General features: G+C 36.1%; 1 protein-coding gene across 1 annotated transcript; it reads right to left on the bottom strand.

Annotated features, from left to right (window-relative positions):
- Positions 1 to 258: 258 nt before the first annotated feature.
- On the bottom strand, positions 259 to 23,019 carry TXNDC11 (Thioredoxin). Its single transcript, XM_051218763.1, has 10 exons — positions 22,846 to 23,019; positions 22,581 to 22,788; positions 22,079 to 22,544; positions 20,978 to 21,208; positions 15,456 to 15,822; positions 9,030 to 9,442; positions 7,759 to 7,807; positions 6,412 to 6,715; positions 5,440 to 5,520; positions 259 to 1,140 (listed from the first exon to the last, which is right to left on the bottom strand). The coding sequence occupies exons 3-10, from the start codon at positions 22,181 to 22,183 to the stop codon at positions 576 to 578; spliced, it is 2,115 nt and encodes a 704-aa protein (XP_051071532.1). The 5' UTR covers positions 22,184 to 22,544; positions 22,581 to 22,788; positions 22,846 to 23,019; the 3' UTR covers positions 259 to 575.
- Between the last annotated feature and the right edge of the window lie 1,364 nt (positions 23,020 to 24,383).

Genomic DNA, 24,383 nt, shown 5'->3' with positions numbered 1-24,383 from the left:
TCTGAACTTTTTCTAATACGGCTAGTACTACAGAAAATGAAGATTTAAAACATTACTAGATATATTTTCCTGAGCCGAGCTTCACTACTCATTCGGTTGTTTTACAACCTCATCCTTCTCAATTGTGTTTAATGAGCTAAGTAGTATCAATACACATCATGCAAAAAATGTGTCTCAAAGCTTAACAAATGAAATCACTATCCAGCTATGAGTTTGCATTTGTACTCAAGTAATACTTCTACATCAATACAACTAAGTGAATTGCATTAACTTTATTTGTTTACAAAAAAATATTCAATCAAAATACAATAAATAAATATACTATCTGACAATTGGGTTTATTCATCTATCATACATTACAAATCCATTCGAAAGACAAAAACAATCAGAAATGTACATATTGTGTACAAAAAAAAATTATGAATAAGTGGGATAAAGTTATATAGATCAACATACATACATCTGTCATGTTATACAAAAAGTCGAAAAAAGTGGGACTATAAAAGACGTTGAAGAATTCTCTTTCAAAAATTAAAAATCATAACTTAGAATACGAAAAAAAATTAAAAGAAACTTTACAGTTGTAAATGTGTATAATTTGAGAAAATCTTTAATTTATCTAAAGTTTGGGAATTTTGTTTACTAATTACATTCCATAACCTTGAATACACATGCATTGACTTAAACAATAGATTATTTTGAACACTGAGCGATGATAAATTTAAAAGAAAAGAAAAACCTTCTGTTAATTGGCTATTGATACGATTCAATTTTCCACTTAAATTATTCAATATTTTAGACAAAATTAACTGTTTTTTATTCAAGTCATGTGCAATTATGAATATAGCCTTGCGTATACCACTGAAACATAAGGTTTTTGAATAAGATAGAGGTTGTAAATTACAAGTTCTAGATGTTTCGTTCAATAGTTGCATTAATTCACTTAGTGGTTTATTCTTGACATTGTTTATTAATTGTGATGTAATAGCAGCGGCGAATTGTGAACTATTTTGAAATCGTTTTAATTGTTCATGTTCATTTTGTTCTGCATTAATTTGTTCATAGATAAAACTAACTAGTTGAGGAAAGAGATCAGTTGAACTTATTGCTTCCATGGGAAAAACAGATGAATAGGACGACCTAATTAAAATAAAACAAAAATATAATGGATTGATTAATTCTGGATACAAGATTGATAAAAGTATAAGCTGCATTTATTTTTGTAGTCAAGGTAAATTTGTATCATAGTATAGATGGTTTGCGGCTAACAGTGAAATCTACAACGCGTATCTTACCCTATTTGCGACTTATAGGCTAGAAGTACATGCATCCCAGTGTTCATGTCTACACTGAGATTGCAATGCTAACTACAATTCAACCATTCTATAAAAACGTGTGAGTTAACAGATAGATGAAGACAATCCACATAGGATGTACATGTGCTAACTAAGACTCATCGAAATTCAGTCAAGATTATTAAAAACAGGATAATTCAAATCTTCTCCAACTGTGATATAAAGTTGTGTAATGCCTTTAACACATATGCATTTACTGTCTATCTTACTTTAGATACTTAAATCCTTGCTATTTTAAACCTATCTACTCTTTAGTTTCCAATACGTTTCTGAATACTTTTCATATCCCCTAATATGCAAGTCAGCATAATTAGCCCCTATCCAAACAGTATGTGTGTATAAAAGCCTGTTTGGCAGACAAGTTACTTAAATTAGAAGTTGTACAACTGCGATATACTATTGATTAGTCAAAAACTGAAATCATAAATTCAAATCGAAAGCAAGAACTAATGTCGTTTGTTATTCACTCCATTCAACGAGTGGACGATATCTTGGTGGATAGAGCACTTAATCTTCAACCACTAGGTACCACATGTACTGAGTCATATTTATGAAGTCAGTTAAAAAAGACCAACAAATTCTAAAAAATGTAGAAATATTGTACAAACAGAAATTACGAGATCAAACAAGCACCTTGATCATTTGTCTAATCATACTTATTCAAGTCATAGACTACTATGGCATTTTATAAATTATATGAATGAAAGCGATTGAACACTGAGGGAATTCGAACCACATAAACATTAAAATAAAACTTTTTGTAGGAGATTTATGGAGATTTTTCGAATTTCATAGTTAATATAAACGACTGATCTTGGTCTAACAACCACTGGAAACCAGGAAGTACTGAATAGCTGCTTCGTCCTAGTTTGGGGGTCTCCTCAACAGTGCCCATCAACGACCCCGCGACTGGGGGTCGAACCCGCGATTTTTGGTCTCGAGCGCGAGCGGCTAACCTCTCGGCCACTGAGCCATCCAGCGGTCTATGTATTTAACTTGGCTTAATTTTTAATACCCCGCAACTATCTTGCAATGTGCTTGAGTGGGTAACTGCCGCACACTCAAAATGGTAGAGCTCGACTGGTCACAGCTTCTGACTAGGACTTCGGAATTACCTCTCAAATTTAGCCATTAGCAAACACAATTAATTACTAAAGGGAGTTTATCGGTATATATCCGGTTATTCGATAGTCTCAAATGAGGTCATTAGAAGTAATCAATTGACGAGATATGAAATATCTTTTTTTTTATGTGATAATTAACCTGACCTACTACATGGTAGATTAATAAAATAGTGAAACATATCACATCTACTAAGTAGTTGGTCATAAACGACATACGATCTTACATAGATTTGCATTGGACCGAATCGCCATGCCAAATCAACAAAATAAGTAACAAAAGTTAGAATAACAGTAGCATAAATACTGTTACTAAGGATTGGATATATAGAATATGGCTCACAAAGAAGGAATGAATTCAAGAAATAAAAGTATTAAATAATATTGGGATCTGATACCTAAGAGAAAACGAAGAATGAATGCATGTGTGCTGGTAAAATTGATTTTAAGCCATGCCAATTAAGATTATCAAGCGTGACATGCTCACTAAATACTTTATCAAATGATTATAATCAGGATGTTGATAGTCGTTTCAAAAAAAGATAGATATATAAAAGAAAGATTCCTTTTTTAAAATAATCAATAACACTGAATAGTTTTGTTACTTTACACGATGAATTCAATTAAATCATCAGATCTGTTTTATATGAAGCTAGATGTTGGTTAAAGTAACAATTTTATGGAACTGTAACTGCAACATGATTATTAAAGTGAGACACATTTATTCACACACACACACACACACACACACATTTTTATTTACGCAAAATACACTTATTTATTCATCAATGATAAACGAATAATACCAACACAGTCAGTATTTTAAAGAGATCAAGAACGAAGATTGGTGCAGAATAATATGGATTCATTTTATTTTGTTAGGTTTTCATCATCTGCTTACAACTGAGAAGAGAATCAAAAAAGTACTCAGGGATCTCCTGAAGATGATGATCGATAATTTCACTTACAATAACTTACAACCTCGTGGGTCTCGTTTGCTCACATGTATGGTTTACCAAACATACATAAACAAGGTATTTTTCTTAGACCTACTCTGTAAATGGTCAATTGCTGACAGCATGAACAACATAAATATTGCTGGTAAGCTTATGGTTTCCGTTGATGTGACATCATTGTTTACAAAAATACTACTTCTTGGAACCATAGACATACTTCGCCAGCATTCTGACATCCTAACTCTACCAGGATCAGAATTCAAACGAATATTAATCATGTGTACAAAAGATGTTTAGTTCCAGTTCAACAATATCATATACCGACAAACCGATGGTGTAGCAGTGGGAAGTGCGTTAGTTCCTGTCCTAGCAGATATTTTCATGGCTAACCTCAAAAGAACAAAGCTCAAAGGAGCGACTGATGAAATAATGTATTATTCGAGGTATGTTGATGATACCCTCATCGTACGTAATAATCAAAAACATGCAACAAATCTGCTAAAAATTTTCAATGAAGCCCATCCAAATATCCAGTTTATTGTGGACCAAGAAAAAGAAAACAAGTCCCATTTTCTCGATATCGCAATAAAACGAAGGAAGGATGGCACAGTTCAACGTTCAGTTTATAAGACATACGGAATGGGATTTATCTCAATTTCGATAGCTTTTATCCAATGTGTTACAAAAAGGCAGTTTTTAAAACGTTTCACAGAACAGAAAGAATATGAACTGCCGATACACTAGAAGAGGAAGTAATGAATGTTAAAAAAATGTTTGAGGAATAACGGATACCCACTGAAATTTTTTGAGAAATATGGAAAACGTGAAGACAAAAAAAAACAAAGAAACTACAACAAATAAAAAACTTATTTTTATTCAACTTAAATTCAAAGGTGATAATGTCACAGAGTCAATCAATATGAGACTAAAAACTCCATTGACAAGAACTTATCCTGCAGCAAAACTGATTGTCCTGTTCAAAACAACATGTTCTTTAACACAATCAGAGGTCGATAGGTATCCCTTTCATGCTACCACCAACTGCGGATACAAATTTACATGTATCTTCCAAAGCAGTTACATTGGTAGAACAGAAAGGAGAGCCTATGTCTGATTCAAAGAACATTCCGAAAAGTTTAAGGTCAAATGGATTAAAAGCATTCAGCAGTGCCATCGCAAGACATCCTGACACAGGATGTGAAGTCGATACACTGAAGCCCTTCAAGGTGATTAACAAACGTTTAAACTTCAACCTTTTGAAATTTGCCTAAGCGATAGCAATCAAACGTCTAAAATCAGATCTATGTATCCAAAAAGAGACAGTAATAAATCTTTCTCTGCCCTGATAACATTAAACGTCTTTTTTATTTATTACGACATTCATTATTTCAACTCTTCCTGAAGTTTAAATTGCATCATTGTCATTTTTCTTCGATTCATAGCCGACTGACTTCAATTCATATCTTTCTTTATTACCATTGATCTATTTTCAGTTGCTTCATTACACAATCTTCTAATGTTTGTTAAGTCTATGATTTCTAGTGACTGATTCAATGTTTTGGAACTTTCCCTGCCAAACTTTATTTATCCGAAACAAAACTTTTATTATCTGTAACAACGTTGATTTTAAAAATATCCTAGGTTCTAAGCAGCTGATGAGAACCTAACGAAATAAAATGAATTCATATTATTCTGAGCCAATCTTCGTTCTTGCTCTCTTTAAGATAATAAGGAGAACTATATGTATGAGATTCCTCAAAACAGTCCCAATAATTTCAACAATATTCACAGTTTCAGTCCAGATTCAGTCTTACTATAACTAAGCAATAAATAATATTGAAAATTATACCAAGTAAATTGCTTCAAAATACTTCAATATATGCTTGAGACACTACTATTAAAAGATATCCCAATGAATTATTTTAGTAATATGTAAATGATTTTTGTTTGAAGTAGCATTCAATAAGAAAACCAACAGCAGAATAACTAATATAAAACATAGCTTACCGATTGGTAGGGAAAAATATTATACACGGAACATTCTCAACTCTCAGATGCCAAGGTAGGTCTAATTTCGACACATCCACTCTAAAGAATTGATATAATATAAAAACAGAGTCCAGATCGAATTGATAACTAAATTTTACATAGGCCGTACCTGTTTTATAAATGTAACAATTTTAATTTTTGTACTAATTTTCTAAGAATAAATCTTTACATTCAACTGTCAGTCGGCTTAACGATGACTAACACTTCATTTATTGATCATTAAAGTTCGAATGCATGCTATTATGTCTGAATCTCAGGGTGTCAACTGCATCATATCAGATTACAACTACTTCACCTATTTTTATAGTCCGTAATTCTATGAGATAGATTAATGGTTAATACAAAGCTAATAACTAGTGAGTCACAAATTTAAACTCTGTTTAAAGTAAAATACTGGGGATTTAAGTGTTCTATGTGTACTAATAAAGATGACTGCTAAAGAACTAACCAATCCACAGTTGTACAATTTCAGAACAAGACATATGACCTATGTGTAGAAATTATATCCAAAACAATCGTGGCAATTAAAATTTAAACAATTCCAACGTTTTCCCCTAGCAAACTGATAAGAACTTCCCTTAAGAAGCTACATAGAGTTTCATCAGACGAAGTTCCCTATGAAGGTACGTATAACTGGTTAGTAAAATATTGTGTTTTACTGCCCTGGAGCTACAACGAAATCGCTTCAAGACTATTCAGGGATCCAGTAGGATTTAAGTGGTCAAGTAAAGTAAAAATTCATATATATATATATATATATATATATATATATATATACCTGATAAAGGAATTTATAGGTAGCTGTTGAACTGTTCCTGTGAATAGATAGATCCATACCTTTAAAGACAAATACAATTACGCTAGTTCACCAATAACTACACACAATTTATCACTGCTTTAGAATTTGAGATAATTATCATATACACTTACCTAGCAAACAAAAGATATTGGTTTGATTTGAAAAACCGAGCAGTTGCTTCAAACTGCCACAGAGCACTATTCCCACCAAACGAATATATACATGTTGACGAGTAATAGAGTAAAATTAAATTTTTCCTTGACTTTTCCAAACCAGATGACTGATCAATCAAATTCGTTAAGTGTACTGAACTTTTAACATCAAGGATAAGTAAATCACTAGACACTGAAGAGTTGACTGATGTGTGTTGACTTGCTTTTGGATATCGTAACCAAGGTCGTAAAGTGGAATTGTGAAAACCTGCGACGAATTGACCTGGATAAGAATATAGACGTATAAATAGTTGATATAACACGAACTTGAATGTATTACAAGATATCACACAATGATTCATGTGAACTCTCTTAAAGACTTGAAATAGTAGTTTCTCAAGCTTGGGCCAGATTAACGAGCTAAACGTTTGGAATTAAGTGACTTCATTAGCTGATATGTTTACAAATATAATTTCATTTCTAATATCATATCATAATTTACAAATATTAGCCGTGAGTAAGAAGTAATTAAACATGGTCATTATTTTAAACCACCTGGTAGTGAGTTTAAGATAGACATAAATCATACAGTTTTTGAGTCAAATAGTGCCCTCTTTCCTTCACAATTGTTTTGCAATTACTTCGGTCCTTTTTTATTGGTTTACTTCCCCTATGTTATTCAGTGTGCAAGCTTTCAAAGATACTTAAAATAAAGACGACAAAACTCGAAGAATCAAATGGTCTCAATTAAAAAAGTAAAAAACAAGTGTAACGAGAGTTCGTACTACTTCAAATTCTCGAACATATAGAGTGTAACACCATTTGAGAAATTTTGATCATAAACTTTCTCATAGTTCTTATTTGAAATGATCATAATACAAATTTCCAACCAATTTATTTATATAAGTGTAAATTCTGAACAACACTTTCTGCACAGCCTGAATTATTAAAGTAACGCCCTATATTGTTTTTTTTTAGAGGACAGTTTACCAGTCATATTAAATGGGTGGACCACAGTTTATAGCTATCTCAAGATACAAACAGTTTACAAGACTTTACGTTTCTGTTTAATTTTATAATAATTATTTATTTACTTAACAAAAACCTATTTAAATTCACTTTAATTTAAATATAAAATAGCGAAATTTAACATTTGTATTCTTTAAGTACAGTCACAAAGTAGTTGGACAGTGCATTGTGTTAAGAATTGAACTGAAGTTCATGGGCTAATTCGCAATGATGGTGTAAAAAATTTTTCATTTTTTTCATTTAAAGCATGGCATTGGAACAAAGACTGAAATAAATGAATCCGTAACTACAACTTACTTAAAGACTGAAAATTTACAGCTTCCTCAAGACGAAAAACATTTTCATTCTAAAAAGACAATATTAATTACTGAATAGATAAAATATAAGTGAACTTTTCATTTCTTTTTAAATAATATAAAATACGCACTGATAATAAATAACCACTGTTAAAACAACTGTGCTGTTAGTCATAGACAACGCAGGATCTGGTACAAATATATTTCGATCCAAGTTGCTACAACGAGATAGTGAGGTGGAAGTCAACTAATCAAGAAACGAAAAGATCAAAATATTACTTGTGGTTATAGGAAACTAAACACTGAAAATGTAGTTCTATTACAAAGGATTACTATCTAGCGGTCTAAAAAGATAACGCTTCCCAATACAGCTCAAACCATCGGTCAATGACCTCATAAACAGAGGCCATATTTTAATGTACTGAAGCACTTCTCAACCTTCTCTAGGCTAGTCAGTGTAATCACTAACAGAAAAAGTATAATACCTTATGTACTGCATTTGGAGAAAACTTAGTTACAAGTGGTCTTTATGCAATAGTTGTGCCTTTTTATCTAGTTTATGATTTTTTTAATTTAGAACGGAAATTTTGTTAATTTTTTATAAAAACGAGCTGATTACAAGAATTCATTGAATGTGGTGTTAATCAACCTGTATATAAACTCTTTAAAAACTGATATACAAATATTTTTACAGCTAATCGTATTATTTTACCGCTTAGATAAATGAATCAATCACTACCATAGACTAGCGTAATTTGAAGAAACATTAAAAGTCAAAGAGTCTTCGATAACAATTTAGAGACCTGAAACACAAGCTTCGAAAGAAGCGAGCCATATCAACTGAATTTATGTAACTAGATTACTTGGAAGATACAAACCGAAATCTTTTTAACGACGCAATTAATAATCTTAAAATTTTAGAATGCTTAAGGAGATGTACCAGCGATGTCTGAAATAAATCAGGTCTGTCAGCTGTGGAAAGCTTAGGAAACTTTTAGAGGTAGTTATCGGTTCAGTAAAGTATCACTGTTTATAAAGAGGTTCAATCAAAGTTTTCCATGATAGAAGTTTGCATCTGTTTTAAAAGATTAATCTCAACAAGTGTTTGTATATATTGATGCGGAAAGTTACATTTCGAAAAACCAACCAAATATCTTTGAAAAATATTTTGTTATCTTCACCTCTAGGGTCTTCATTAAGAGGAGAAGTTTAAATTTATTGTGGAATCAAAGTGGGATAAAAAACGTAAGATAATAATCATCACTTATTCACCTGCATATCAATAATTGCAGCGCCCCATCTGTTAGAATTAAGCCAACTGGAGTCGTTTGAATATCCACCAATTTCCCAAGCTAATGTTGGTTGCAAATGTGAATCCAATGTATGGAATTCTAATGTTCTGTTTAATGAACAACCTAAATTGTAAATAACTGAATTCTTCAGACTTTCATAAGATGTATCTGCAAGTATCGGATCTAACTGACATTCAGGACCAAATGTTTCATGCATATTAACCAAACGATCAACATGATACCAATGACAACACATAAAATTCAATTGTTCCACAATAACCCCACTATCAATCCAATGATAATCATTGGGTACTGATGATGACGAGTACATTTCATTCTGTTTATCATAAAGAGAAATTTCATACAATAAACTGACAGCATACTTGATAACATCTGAAAACCAAATATAAAATCTCTCTTACGATATATGAAATAAATACTTTCCATTTATAGATACTATGAAAAATACAAATAAAAAGAAGCAATCTCGTAAGAAAAATATAAAATGACCCTGAATTATAGAATTAAAACAGTTACTTGACATAGAATATGATGTAACTCGCCTACCGAGTAAGTATTTATGCACTAATGATATTTCTTGACTCCTGAAACCGAAATAGGTGAACCTCGGTTAGTAGCCGCGACTCTGGTTGGAAGTCTGGTCCTTCAACTGCTGCATTAACATTTCACAACACAGAACAACTTCATTCTTGATTTTATTCATGAACTGAAGTTTCTATTTCTGTAGCTTACAAAATTGGTACAAACCATTAAATGCAATGATTCCTTTATTCAGTTATGCTTGTCTTTTTACAACAATTCTACTACAAACCTTTAAACAATTTCAAGTGTTTTTAAACACAACCATACCGAATACAATAAATTCCCAGAGTTAGCAATTTTAGCTTACAACAGGTCTTAAATGGATAGTTTTATTCATGAAATTAAGTGATATACAATAAGTACTTGAATTTCTGCTAATTACAGGCATTCAGTCACAGTAAAGAATAACGTAACGTGATATCAATGATAATTAATTACTTTGCATGTCGTCGAAAAATGGCTTTTCTCGACAGCATTCATTCATAATCAAAATACGAGACCAATGCCTAAAAACCCGGAAAATCATCCTTGGAACTACATACTTGACTAAACTGGATATAAAAGGGGGAAGTGGGGGGTTCTTGGGAGATAGAATTTATGTGGTTTAATGAACTTCTGCGATATGCTTTCTAATAATAGGCAGTCCCACAAGACATTTTGACTAACAAAGTCAAGCCGTGTCTTCAGGTCAACAATATGGTCAAAATTAGATGTTTATAAATGTCTGCGACCCAGTGCCTGACAAGGGGTAAATAAAAGTGCTTTGGCACGAGTCGACTTTACCTTTACTAATTTCATGAAGTGAGATTTTCTGGTCTAATATTCTCTTTAAAACATGAATTTGAATGTCATTGTAACCTATGATCAAAAAACTAAAGTAGTGTGAAGCACCACCCTACGTGATTAGACATCACATGGTACACGATAACCAAGTAACAAAACCATGGTCCACACAATGTGAAAATATTGAAATGAACTTTTTAACTCAGGTAACTAGGCTACTTAGTTTCTTTATTTTATGAAATCTGATGTTAAACCTAATATTGATAAAAACGATCATGGTATGCCAAATACCGAGTACGTGGTAAATAACTCGCTTATTATCAGTCAGTTGGTCATACGCAAACTATAACCTGACATATATGTCCATTAGTTTAAGTTGTCATGCTAACTTAGCTCAGCGAGATAAAATCATTTCAATGCAAATCTTAGAGTGGTTGGAGTAGTAACAGTATTAATAGTAATAGAAAAGATTAGGTATTGTAAAGGAGAAAGGGTACAAGGATATTAGGAGGCTTATGTTCTAAAGGAAGATAACTGGTAAATGCATCTGCATCAATGTGAACAACTCTAAGCCACGTCATCCAACGTCTCCAAATACTGGTTACGGAAATCACGCGGACCCCAACCAGGTAGCCTGTGCTTATCAATATGGCTCAGTCCAAATGTCAATGACTTTATGGACTGGTACCATGTGTGGTTTGCCCCCTACTAGCTTCCTCCAAACTATTCCTACGCTAGACATCGCTTGTCGAGGTAGGCGGTGGGGACGCGCAACACATGTCCCAACCACCTCAAGTGATGAATATTTACTACCTCATCAATCGATCTGCCATGATGTTCAACCAACATACTATGCCTAACCTTTGGATTGCTCATTCGCTAGTCCCAAAATATACGGACGATGTTTCGAAGACAACAATAGTCAAACATAATTTAGAAATGTCCACTATTCCCAATGGCCATGTTTCACACCCATAATAGAGCGAAGAAAACTGCTGCACAACAAACTCGTTCTTTGGTTGGTAGACAGATATTCCACCTAAGCCACAAGTGATGCAAGTTGCCAAAAGCTAATTGAAACTTCGTAATCTGTATCGAGATTGAGTCAGATACCAGCCAATCAGAACTTATGAGACTCCCAAGATAAGTGAAGTGATCGACACACACAACTACTTCACTCTCTAACATTAACTTAAACCCTGACGTACGCCAATCCTGAAGCAACATTTTGCAGTTAAGGGAGAGTATCACATCCCATTATTGCTTAAAGAATGACTAAACAGGACCGTCATCTACGTATTCTAAATCAACAAGTGAATCTCCTGTCAAAAGACCAACTTCTGATAAGTCAGATACTAAAAGTGTTATCTGTAAAAGGATGTCGATGACAAAGTTAAAAATGAAGTGGACATCCATGGTGAAAACCACTTGAACTTGAAAATTCTGATGACAATTCGTCATAAGCTATAATTCGAACGGTAGCGCTCCAATAGAGAGCCTGGACAAGATTAATGTACTTTTTGGTACGCCTTCGATTGACAGACACTACCACAGAACCTTACAATCAATAGTCGAATGCTACCTTAAGGTCAAGAAATACAATTATAGTCGGGCGGTGGACAGTACGTCTGAGATTCAGAACTCAATGAAGGGTCAATGTGTAGTGGACGAGAACACAAGCGTATTTGAATACAAAATTGCAAACATCTTAGTAAAATCTAAGAACCATACAGCAAAAAACTTCATTTGCAAAATTTCAATAAATTATCCCAAACTTGACTGTTCCTTTTGCAAATGTCAATCAATCGTCTCAGACTTCATTGTTCTTTCAATTCCACACCAATCATTCTCTGTTCTCGTTCTCTTTTCTTTGAACTTATCAACCTTCTGCCTCCAGGCATTTCACTTTCGATTGATGATGCATACTACTTATGTCTGTCGAGACCAGTAGTACACACTACATGTATTCAGTTGACGCATCCACGTCCAGGTCTAAAGCCAGCCTGGTTTTCTTGGGTTTGCTCTTCATGAGTCCTGGTTGAGCGCTGGATTATTGTGGGAGCTAACATTTTAGATACCATATTAGTCAAACTAGTTTCTCTGTGGTTACTATAAAAGGATGTTTGTCCTTTCTTAGAAACTGGGACGACCAGCGATCGAGACCAGCCAGATTGGATGACGTTCAATTCCTGGGTTTTAACTAAGATCTGGACTACTACCCTTAAAGATTTTCGGATTTAATCTATCAGGACCTGATGCTCTCTCTTTTTAGATTACCCATAATTATTTCAACTTCATCAACGACTTAGAGAACTTATGTCAATTTGCCGTTCATGTTGGTAATTGAAGGTAGGTAACCGAAGGATAGCTGAAGGCTAGTTGAACTGTTCCCTAAAGTGTTCTGCCCATTGCTCTAATCTCCTGAACTGAGTGTGAATAATAGTTTCATTTTCTTCCGAGATATTTTCGCCAACAACCGAATTTTTAATGTCGATTCCCCTGATAAATCTGAATAATTTTTTACCGATATCTACTGCCACTGCCTTTTCCATTCCTTCTTTTTGCTTCCCACCAATGCTCATGATTATTTTGTGGGTTTTTTATCAGTTATTTCAATAAACGCTACATAAGTTTCATAATTCTCAACTTTTTGATTTAAGTTACTAGTACCCATTACTTTGTTTCTACAGCTGTATATGTATCGTCCCAAGCTACTTCATGGTGTATATCACTTTCATTGTTGACTAACTCTTTCGCTAGTGGTTTCTGAAAAATATTCTTCACTTTTTCACAATTAGGCTGAACTCTAATGAGTCTTCATATTGTGGCCTTTCTGCGTGCAGTAAGACGCAAACAAACACCCTCGAATTAGAGCATGATCAGAGTCTAAACACTTGCTGCAGGATGTGCCAGTCTTTAATCGAGCCACTCTAACGACGGTCGATCGAAGTTTGGTCCATTTAGTTTTATCGACTGTGAGGGTCTCCATGTTAGACGATGTCTTTTATTAAGCTTAAAGTTGATGGTTGTAAGAAATAAATGGTTATCTGGGCAAAGTTGCGGCAGCTGGTTGCTAATATCAGTTCGTTGAGTCCCTACACCGTCAAAACCACCTAGGTGTATTTCAGTTTGGTTTAGACCACTTATTTGGGCACTAAAATCAACTACCACAATTACTGCACCACAGTGTTTACCTTGTTCACGGAGGGTGGAAAGCTTTCTACAAAACCTTTTACTCCATCCAAATTGCAACAAGTGGAAGTGTATGCAGAAACAATGAAGACACAGCGGCGCGTGTCTCTATATTTCTGAGTTGTTATTATCACGTTTAGTCAGACAAAGCATAAACAACTACCTCTTGGAATCTGACAAAGCTTTTGACTGAACGCTTAAATTGGTTTCCTAGGCTCTTCTATTAACCCCAGGCTAAATCTACACGGCAACTTGAACACGAGAGGATAGTCGCGAAATATGAAAAAGAACTCTTTACTCCAAGATTCATTTATGTACAGAAAATTTAGGATATTTATAGCATTTTAGATGACCTTTGGCTTCTGGAAGGTTCTGGAACCTTACTAAACACAGTAGCAGAATAGGAAATCATCCAGTCAGGAATGAGACACATGACTACTCACTTTCTAGATGTTTCTGGGAAACTTCTATTCGATACTGATTGGATAAAATGTTTTATAGTGTTTTCAGGACCCCTCTGGACTTCTTTTGAGGAATAATCTGCATCTCCCCAACGGAATCCAGTAAAGGAAGGTCTGTTCCGCTTCTGAACTTATTGCTATACCTACATCAGCGAGGTCACAGGAAATGGCAGTGAGGTCTCCAGATACACGAAGGGTAAATCACATCAACTTTTTACATTAATAAGGTAACATCAAGTGAATAGTCGTACTTAAATTCTGTATGGGCGTTTCGGAGACGCAACTTACATTGATGGGACCAGATTCTAGAGTCGCAGCTAAGGAAGCCTGTTATCCTATATGACAAAAGGCTCGAATATTGAAAGCTCTAACATATAGTCCAGAGCATGATTTTGGGAGACCAGGAATAATATTTCGTGAACTCGGATCATTAGTATTGGTGGCGTGTGGTGATGAAGATATATGAGAAGGGTTAGTTTTAGTAATAAGAGGAATATCAAAAGTTAAGGAGGGGAGTTGGCAGTGAACAGGATGATTTCGGGTGCAGTAAGAGGTATGGGGACGGTTTTCACTTACCGGTTGCCCAAACCATGGGAAAATATTCCTTCTTGAGGGACCTGAAAAGAAAACTGGGTAAGTGGTCTTAGAGACCTTGGAGCGTGACCACAGAGGCCAAGGAACAACTGTTTGAGGTCGGTCATGAACGGCCTTCTTATTACAGAACTTCTTGATGTATTAACTCTGTATTTCAAAAGGCCTCACCACTGGAGATGGAAATCCTATGGATAAGGGTAAGGTGTGAAACTTTTAACACAGACCTTTTCTAACAACTTCCTTTCGTTGTGAGGCAGCATCCTTGTAGATAATAGTTGTCTGGAGGAAACACCATACTGATGTCACATTTCTGTACAGCAGACAGTATAACGTCGCCGATGGAGCTCAAGTTGCTTCTTTAGGTCTTACTGTTCGCCAACGGACCTACCTGACACGGTAGGACCTAAATTGAAAAGCATCTCAGCCAGTATAGCTCGTCTGGCTCATTACGTCAAGGTACCAGCTACAGCCGGGCTTATTATGAAACCTAATCGGTCCACCAGTTTTCTTCATTTGCTGTGGATTTTATTAAAGGCTGCACCTCACTAGCACAATATAACTATAGTAGACCTTGTACAAATAAAGTCGATTTCAAATTCAAGTAATCCTATCTATATATAGGTAGTCATCAGTATTTAAATTTAGAATCATACAAAAAATAAACTCTAGGTGATTGGACTTCCTGTTGAATTATTTCTAAACAAAAACTATCCAGATAATAAAATGAGTGATCACATCAAATCCTTTGAAAAATATTTCAAAAACAAACTTGCCTTCCGCAACAGTTTGATTTTTAAGCAACGCAAGAATTTTCGATGCAGTTGAGTTTAGTTTATGACTCCGAAGTAAACCAGACATGGGGCCTGATGAATTATCACCAGTGATAAATTCAGAAAATCGTTCTCGCAGCTCACAAATGCTTTCGTTACTGATCCCAATGTGGAAGCTGACAAAATCCCACCATTTTGGACAATAAGCTGCTAATTTGCAACGCTTACGTGCTGTAACAATCGCGCCTCTATTCATAATTTTCAGTGAATCTCTCATGGTGAGATTCAAACTGAAACTTGTAAATGCTGGATTTACCATGAAAGTGTGACACTCATCATGTGGAAAGTAAGACAGTTTTAACAATTTTAGCTAAAAGCAAAGATAATTTTTAAAAATTACTTCATAAGCTGTTCAGATAAATTATGAAAGAAAACTGATTAAACCACCTCGATTTCGCTGACTGATCAACGGTATAGTCAGCGTGAAGAGGTAAATAAATACTCTTTTTTGTAGCACAAAAGCATTGAACACAAAATATTATGGTCCTTCCAGACAGCAGAATATGAAAAGTGCGAGATATTACTTGGAAGCAGTTGCAAATTAATATTTTCGTGTGAATGTAACTGAACAGTCAGTCAATAACAACGTGGAACTTCGTAAGTATGTACATCAGTTCGAGTTGCCATACCACATTAACACAGAGATCCAGCTGTCGATTCAAATCCCGTAGTGGTAGAGGTAGTAAGAGTATAAGCAGTAATCGGAAAGACTGAACTACCTCCACTTACAGGAACGGCCAACAAAGACCAATCAAAATCAAACGAAACGGTTAAACTAATGACGCCAGATCCCCGACTAGTCTAGACATATGAAAATGGTCACGAGTTTCCAGTATAATATCAACTACTGCTGCCTGAAATCAGAATCAAAATTATCAACAGTTTTGAGTTTAAAGCTCATTAGAATGGGGCACCAAAAATTAAATAGTCAGATAGTCGCTGAGGTACATCGCGTTTAGTCAACATCCGACGACAGGTTGCTGTTCATTTCTACCAACGTTTTTACAGTATATTGTTAGTCCTGCCAGACTATATGAAAAGTGGGTACTGTTGTTAGATTGTAATGGCTGCGAAACTGGATCAGCTGAACGATCCACATTCTAAACATCAAATTCATGGGTACTAGTTAGTAAATTATGAAGTCATAAACCAAATTTCTATGAAAACTCTGAAATCAGTATTAACTTGATCATTTAAGTCAATAACGTCTAATAAATACATATAACAAGCAAAGCATAAGGGAACGAATTTTCCAACTATGTAATTCTCCATAGACTACAGAAATGAATTTACATATTTCCCATTTTTGAGTTTTTACCACACTTTTTAACCCGATGACACTAAAGATTGTTTAGTGGCATCTGCTTGTGAAATACGATTTCTGCTCCATGGATCATTGTTGTATCTAGTAGCAAGCTCATTCAACTATTGTATTATTTGTCTACTCACTGTATTCAGACACTTAATTCACTATGTTAATTTCTGTGTGTGTATGATTGAGCGCATGTCTGCACACCAACCTTAATCTATTCTCCTATTGGCTGTAACATATTGATAATCGATAATTTATCCACACTTGATTGACACTCAAAAATATATATGGATTTTTAACTCTCTCTCTCTCTCTCTCTCTCACACGCTCTTGGTTTCACAGTGTGCTTGCCCGCTGTACGCTTGCGGATCTTATTTATCTTTAACAATAAAATATCTCTACAACTGGTGTTCGGGCTTCTGAATAATCTCGAGTAAATCCAAAGTTCCACTAGGAGATTTAGCCTACCTTAAATACTCAGTTAACGGGATATTATTTATTGGAGTCAGATATAGAGGAAACTTGCTTCAACAATCTACATTTTTGAAGGCCATACAGACTAGTTATTATTTATTTATCTATTGAACATAAATATTAGTACAACGGGGCACCAGATACATATGCGCCACACAATAATAATGGGAATGAGAAAAGATAAAGAATGTAAGATGCGTGTAAAAAGAAAAAAAGGAACAATAACGACCACAAATTAGTGTATGGTAGTGAAATAATAATAATAATAATGGGGGTCTTCTTTGCAGAAATTTAAAACAATTAGTCTCATTACATTATCAAAATAATAGGGGGAACAGAAAGAATTCTTTCAGTTGAAGAACTTACGGTCACTTTTCATGAAGAAAGTAAAAGGTTACAGCAGGATCGCCACTGGCTTCTGTTCTGAGCCATATCTGATAACGTCTCTAGCCACTGTGTTCCATTATCTGATATCCCAACCAGGGAGTCGTGAGGGACCAACAGAAGCCAGTCCTGTGCAGCTTTCTTCCATACCAATACACAAAGTCATACACTGACCATCTCTCCGCTTTTTCCAACCAGTTCCAACGTCGGTAAATAATGCACAACGAGGAATTCGCTGGGACGACATTCGTAGAACGTGTTCAAGCCACCATAGTCGGTGTTTCAAGATGGTGATAACCAGCTGAAATATCGTCTCTGCACCCGAACACACGATGCCGAACCTCTGCATTACTAACATAGTGTTGCCACTGGATGGCAGCAATCTTTCGGAGACAACGATGACCAAACACACACACCCTCAACTCAGAGAGGTCAGGTCTCACAAGCATGAAGCAAAACTCCTCTCACCGACGCGTTGTAGATCCGACCTCTTACAGCCAGATTAGCATCACGAAGGCGCCAAAGATGGCTATCTAAATACACGAACTTGTCGACTACTTCTATCCGCCCACTACCCAGGGTGAGTACAGAATTAGGGTCCTGTCAGTCTTGTAAAAACACTTTGAACTTCGAAGGTGCGAAGTACATACCGTACATACGGACATTAATAGCCAACTGATTAAGTGCAGATTGCATGGCTTGGGCATTATCACACAGTAAGACAATACCATCCGCATACTCAAGGTCCAGAAGTCTTTCTCCAGGCAACAGATCCACACCACCATTACTTACATCCATCAGAGCTGTTTCCAGAATGTCATCGATGGCGAAGTTGAAGAGGAATGATGAGATTCGGCAACCTTGTCCAACCCCACTGCTTGAGTGCAACAGTGGAGAGAGGTGGTTGTATGCCCTCACTCTGCCTGTGGCGTTTGTTTATTTGTTTATTTATTTGAACACATAAATATTGGCACAAGAGGGCACCATATATATATATATATATATATATATATATATATATATATATATATGCGCCACAATTTTGTGTGAGGGCTGTGATACTGCCCGGGTGCCCAGACTAAGGCAAGTGGTTTTCTTAGGGGCCGCACCCCGGGCCTTTGACCTCAAGGTCTGATCCACAAGGCAGTGGAGCATCGTGAGGAGATGCAGTCCCATGGTAGCCGGTGACCAAAAATTAGTTCATACGCCATTTGTTCCTGCAGGATACTAGAGCCCATGTGCACCATTGGTTTGGGATCCGGTTAAGGTGCCGGAAATCCGCTTTTCGTCCTCCCATTTTCGTAAACAACACCCCCGCCACGAGAAGGCAGTGAGTAGGACTTCCCTGGCAGAGGCTGTATACGCTTGGTTGTGTGAGAGCATTTCGAGAGGGAGGGCGGGTCCACCCCACTCTTGGCCATACCAGGGCATTTGGGGGCGAGGTGTTTTTGTATATAGGGCTTTCAAGATGTCAATAAAATTCTCAGGAACGCCCTTCAATAGGTTATCCCAGGAAACAGTCATGTCCAACAAATCGAAGGCAGCCCTGATGTCAAGAAACACTACGATTGTTGGTCTGTGATAAGTATGACGTTGTTCTAACATCTGGCGGAGGGTGAATATGTAATCAATATTCTCGACCAGAATGAAAGCCAGCCTGCTCTTCTCGAGTCAATCTTTCTCAGGTTTTCAACAATCTATGAAGTATGACGGAAGTCAATATTCAGGACGCAATCGGAAGTAGACTTATCCCTCAGTTATCAAACTCTTAAAACCTGGACATCCATATAACATTTTGACTGCAAAAAATGTTCATTTTACCACATTCAGCTAACCCTCGTGACATGATATAACTAGGAAATAAGTGTTCTCAGGAATATGACTTAACCAGGTTATCACAGCAACCAAACTCAATCACCACGTCTACATAACGACCACGATGTTACAAAAGCAGTTAAACCTACAAATGCAGTAGTAAACATTTCACTCCATTTAAGAACTCTTATTAGTGTACTGTTGTTTAGGCGAAGTGGAATTTTGTTCTCTGAGCTGGATAGTTTGGCTGTCGAGCTTTCACTGTTTTGAACAAATCATCAGCTCAAACTTCATGTAGAAGCGAAGTGTCCGAATTTCTCCACATTTGACTCACAGCTTGTCCTGTCGACCTCGATCTCGATTGGTTATCGTTAACCTTCAACTTGTCATTGTCTACCTCTTTGTTTTGGTTGTAACTCCCTTTGATTTGATTTTTGGTCCTATATTTGCCCATGATTTTTCTGACTGGTTGATAGATTGGATCGATTTTAATGTCTGTTGATTGACGATTCACCAAAGTGCCGAGCTTCTAAAACTCCTTTGGTGCTTTTAGTATTCCCTCTATTCAAGATTTCAACATTTTTCCAGTCAGGTGTGTCCACAGTTCACTTCTACCTGAAGTTTAAGCTGATGATTTGTTTAGAACAGTGGAAGCTCGACAACCAAACTATCCAGCTCAGAAAACAAAACTCCACACAAACCTTCCAAATCAAAGTTTAGTCTATATTATTTTCTTCATTCAAACATGCTTTAAAAGAATGAATAAGATATGTGCCACATAAAACACGCATCAATCTGAGAATTACTTGTTCTGAACAAAACCATGTTTTTACATAGTAAAAACCAGCATCATCACATATTTTGATAATAACTAAAGTGAACATACAACTACTGCAATGGAAGATTTGCTCAGTGCCTTCTCGCGGCGGGAATGTTGTTTACAGAATTGAGAGAACGAAAAGCGAATGTTCGGCACCTTAGCTGGGTTGGTGGATACGGAAGGGCCACCTAGAGGAGTTAGGAAATCCTGATCAAAAACCAAAGGTGCACATGGGCTCCGGGATCCCGAGGGAAAAAATAGTGTATGAACCATTCGTTGGCCACCAACTACCATGAGAATGAATCTCCTGACGTCGCTCCACTGCCTTGTGGATTAGACCTTTAGGTCGAAGGCTCAAGGAGTGGCCCCCTAAGGAAACCACCTGCCTTGATCTGGGCACCTGGGCATTATCACAGCCCACACACGAACCAACTGACTTGTGTGGCGCATATGTATTCGGTGCCCCTTGTACCAATATCTGTGTTCAAATAAATAATAGATAAAACATATCCTTAATTTAAAAAATTCTTAGAGTTATCTGACTGTCACCAAACTACGGGGAATTTCTTTAAAATATTGTACATTTTAGTTCAACTACAACGCCAATAAAAAATTATTTTCAAGTATTCTACCAATAAAATATATTATATCTAGTCTTACCAAGTACAGTGGTAAGTCCATTGGCTCAGCCAAGGACATGTGAGGGCCAATCAACAAAAGTATGGGCGTTTTTCTCAGTATATTATTCCATAAGTTAGAGCGTCGATTGTTCAAGGGGGTTATATCCACTGGATTAAAACAAGTAGTAGTACTATGGTTTCGAGATTCGAACAGATTCTCAGATAAGTTGTGCAAGCCACGCTCACCAAAACGTTGAACATCAACATGTGACTGTAAAAGGCAAAAAGCAATTGTAGATTACTTTTTGACTAGGGTGGACTACTCTTCCAAAACAATAATTAGATTAATAAAGTAACCAGTTGTAACAGTCTACAATCTCACTAGATTAGATAACTTGGTAATCACATATCAAATAGTGATCTAACCGCTATATTGTAAAATACAGTGTTAATGTTTCGATACGTACTAATCAATGGCGGTAAGTTTATGTAGAAGAGTTTAAAGACTAGGATGCTCATGCCACAAATACCAATGACAGGTAATATTACAAGACCTATCAATTAAGGATCCAGGAACGTGATGATAGTAGTACTCATTTCCCAAGAACAAAACGAGCGGATTTAACATACACTGACTTCGCTTCGGTAAGAAATAGTTCCGTTGTAGACTAAGCACCTTATTGATTTTACCGTGCAAACCTGGAAAACTATAACAGTGGGACCAAAGTCACTGAAGTTTTGAAAATTCTATGCATATATTCCTGCAAAATTAGGTCAATCAGTAATAAATAAACCGATGTTTTGAGACGTTTGTCCAAGAAAAACTAAGACTGTACAGATTTAACTAATAATCAGCGAGCATTTAGTAAGAAATATGGGTATTACTCAACTCAAACCCGTTTTTGGACTCAGATTTATGGAGAATATCAGTCATATCAAATTTTAGATACTATAAAATATAAGCCATAAAACTTATTAAATTTTTCTATAAAAAACGGATATTTAGGACACTTTCTAACTGGATAGGCAACATGCGATTCCAGATGAATTAATAGTCAATTAGTTTAATTGGTTATAGACATTACATCAACCCCTTTGGTGTATAGAAAAAACTCGCTAGATAATGTAATTAGAAACTTACTGTGTTGCCACACGAAATAATTAAAGTAAGATGTGGTTTTATTTCACCAAAATTAAGGTGATAAAAATGTGGAGAGGTTACAGAAAACATAATATTTTTGTTCATCTGTTGTGGAACTTCTTTATATTTTGTCGAAACTGACACTTGATAAAAGTGATCGAAATGAGACACATCTTGTGTGCGCTGGAAATCAAAAGATCCTAGAGCAATCACCTCAAAATTTAAAACATTATCAAAGAGTATATACTTTATGACTTAGTATGAGAAGGTGCAGATCATCCAAATTACGGATGGTTTTCAACGGGAAGCCGATAAACTGAAACAGCTTGAGTAAATGACTGATTGTATATGGTCCTGAGTATTGGATCGTGGTTGTTGAAGTGCGAACATTTAGTAGAGGGAAATGTCTCACTCTATGTGTCTGTCCACATAAGGAGGATGATAAACCGCAATTAACTGCAAAGATCTATCTTGAAAATAACAGTGACATAAACCCACTTACATTATAAGGAATCATGTTCTGAACAGCTTCGAAATTTGATCTAACACTATTTGAATCAGCATCCCAATTGGCATACAGAAGCACACCTGATACAGTAGTAGAGGGCGCGTATTCTATATCATACGAGCTGTTAGCCAAATCATACACATTTGACTCAGAACTAAACAGAGCGCCGAATGATGAGCTGTCTTTAGTAACCCTAACTGACCTGAAAATAAATATGCATCAACGAAACATTCAGAAATCTCTGGATTAACCCATTTACTGTGAACATTTCGGAAATTCAGATAGCCACATTCCAACTGCACTGAACAATATAACGAGAACGTCGATGTGGTTTTTCATTTGGATGATAAATGTGTGAGCATCCCAAAATTTATTTCCGAACCAACAAAACATCGCCACACCTACTGACCTTGATTACGTAGTCGGCCTTGTGAGGCAGGTTAAATAAGCAGCACAAGCTCGTAAAGTTAAACAATACAAACACTTGATAAGATACCGTGACGAACTTGGTAATAGTGGAAGTTTGAGTAAACTCTGTTAGCTCTAATACATTTAGAGAAAAGAATTATCTAATGCTGGTCCAGGAAGTACCTCTAGGTTACGAATGTGTATAGTTAGTTTCAGTTTTGGAAGGACAGTAGGCTTGATGGCCTATGTTAGTCCTGGCAATGGTGGTCTCTCAGTTGATCCAACTTTCTTTTGAAAGAGTCGACGGATGGAGCCTCAACCACGTGCTGAGGTAGTGAATTCCACTCGTTGATGATTCGATGGGAAAGTCCATTGTCAGCTGACAAGTAATTTGTTCTCGGCTTATGAACTTTTTTGGAGTGTCCTCGTAAATTCTCTGTTTTGGAAGACAAGAAAAATGAGGGCATGTTAGGTGCAAATTTATCACTAATCAATTTGTAGACTGTAATCAAGTCGCCTCTAGTTCTGCTATATGACAACGGGAAAAGGTTCAGCTTGGCCAGTCGAGCATCATACGGAAGCTTCGCTATTCCGGGAATCAGCTTAGTCGCCGTTCTCTGAACCTTTTCCAGAAGCTCACTGTCTTTTTTTAAGCAGGGGCTAACAGCTTGTATGCAGTACTCAAGTTTAGGACGAACGAACACTGTATACAAAGTCAAAACGTTTTGGCGTCGACATGACTAAAAGCTCTACGTATTGACCATAAGGTTCTAAAACCTTTGGCGGCTATTGCACGGCAGTATGCAGTAGTCTTTAAGTCTTGGCTAACGATAACTCCTAAGTCATTATATGTCTGGACGACAGGTAGCTCAGTGTTATTCATCGTGTATGTATCTGTGCCTTGATGACCGATATGCATCACAACACACTTGGAAGTATTTATCGGCAACTGCCATGTTTGAGACCATTCAGATAACTTCTTCAGGTCATTTTGAAGTTCTAAGCTATCACTCTTACATCGTATCGTTCTCCATATCTTGACATCGTCAGCATATAGCAAGACCGATGATGATAGGAGATGAGGAAGGTCATTTACATACAAGAGGAATAGCACTGACCCCAAAACTGTACCCTGGGGCACTCCACTAAGCACAGTTTTCCAGCTAGACAACTTTGAGTTCGCCCTTACTCTTTGTTGACGCCCAACTAAGAAATCTTTTATCCACATCAATAAATTGCCTCCAATCCCGACTTTTCTTAACTTATATAACAGCCGGTTGTGCGGATCTTTGTCAAAAGCTTTTCTGAAATCAATGAAGGCGACGTCTACAGGTAGCTTTTGGTCCTTAAGAGTGCACCAGCTTTCACGAGCGACTAATAAGTTGGTGA

This window comes from Schistosoma haematobium, chromosome ZW (genome assembly GCF_000699445.3).
Source record: "Schistosoma haematobium chromosome ZW, whole genome shotgun sequence".
NCBI lineage: Eukaryota > Metazoa > Platyhelminthes > Trematoda > Strigeidida > Schistosomatidae > Schistosoma > Schistosoma haematobium.
The sequence above is the reverse complement of the archived record's forward strand: the minus strand, read 5'-3'. Positions and strand labels throughout refer to the sequence as shown.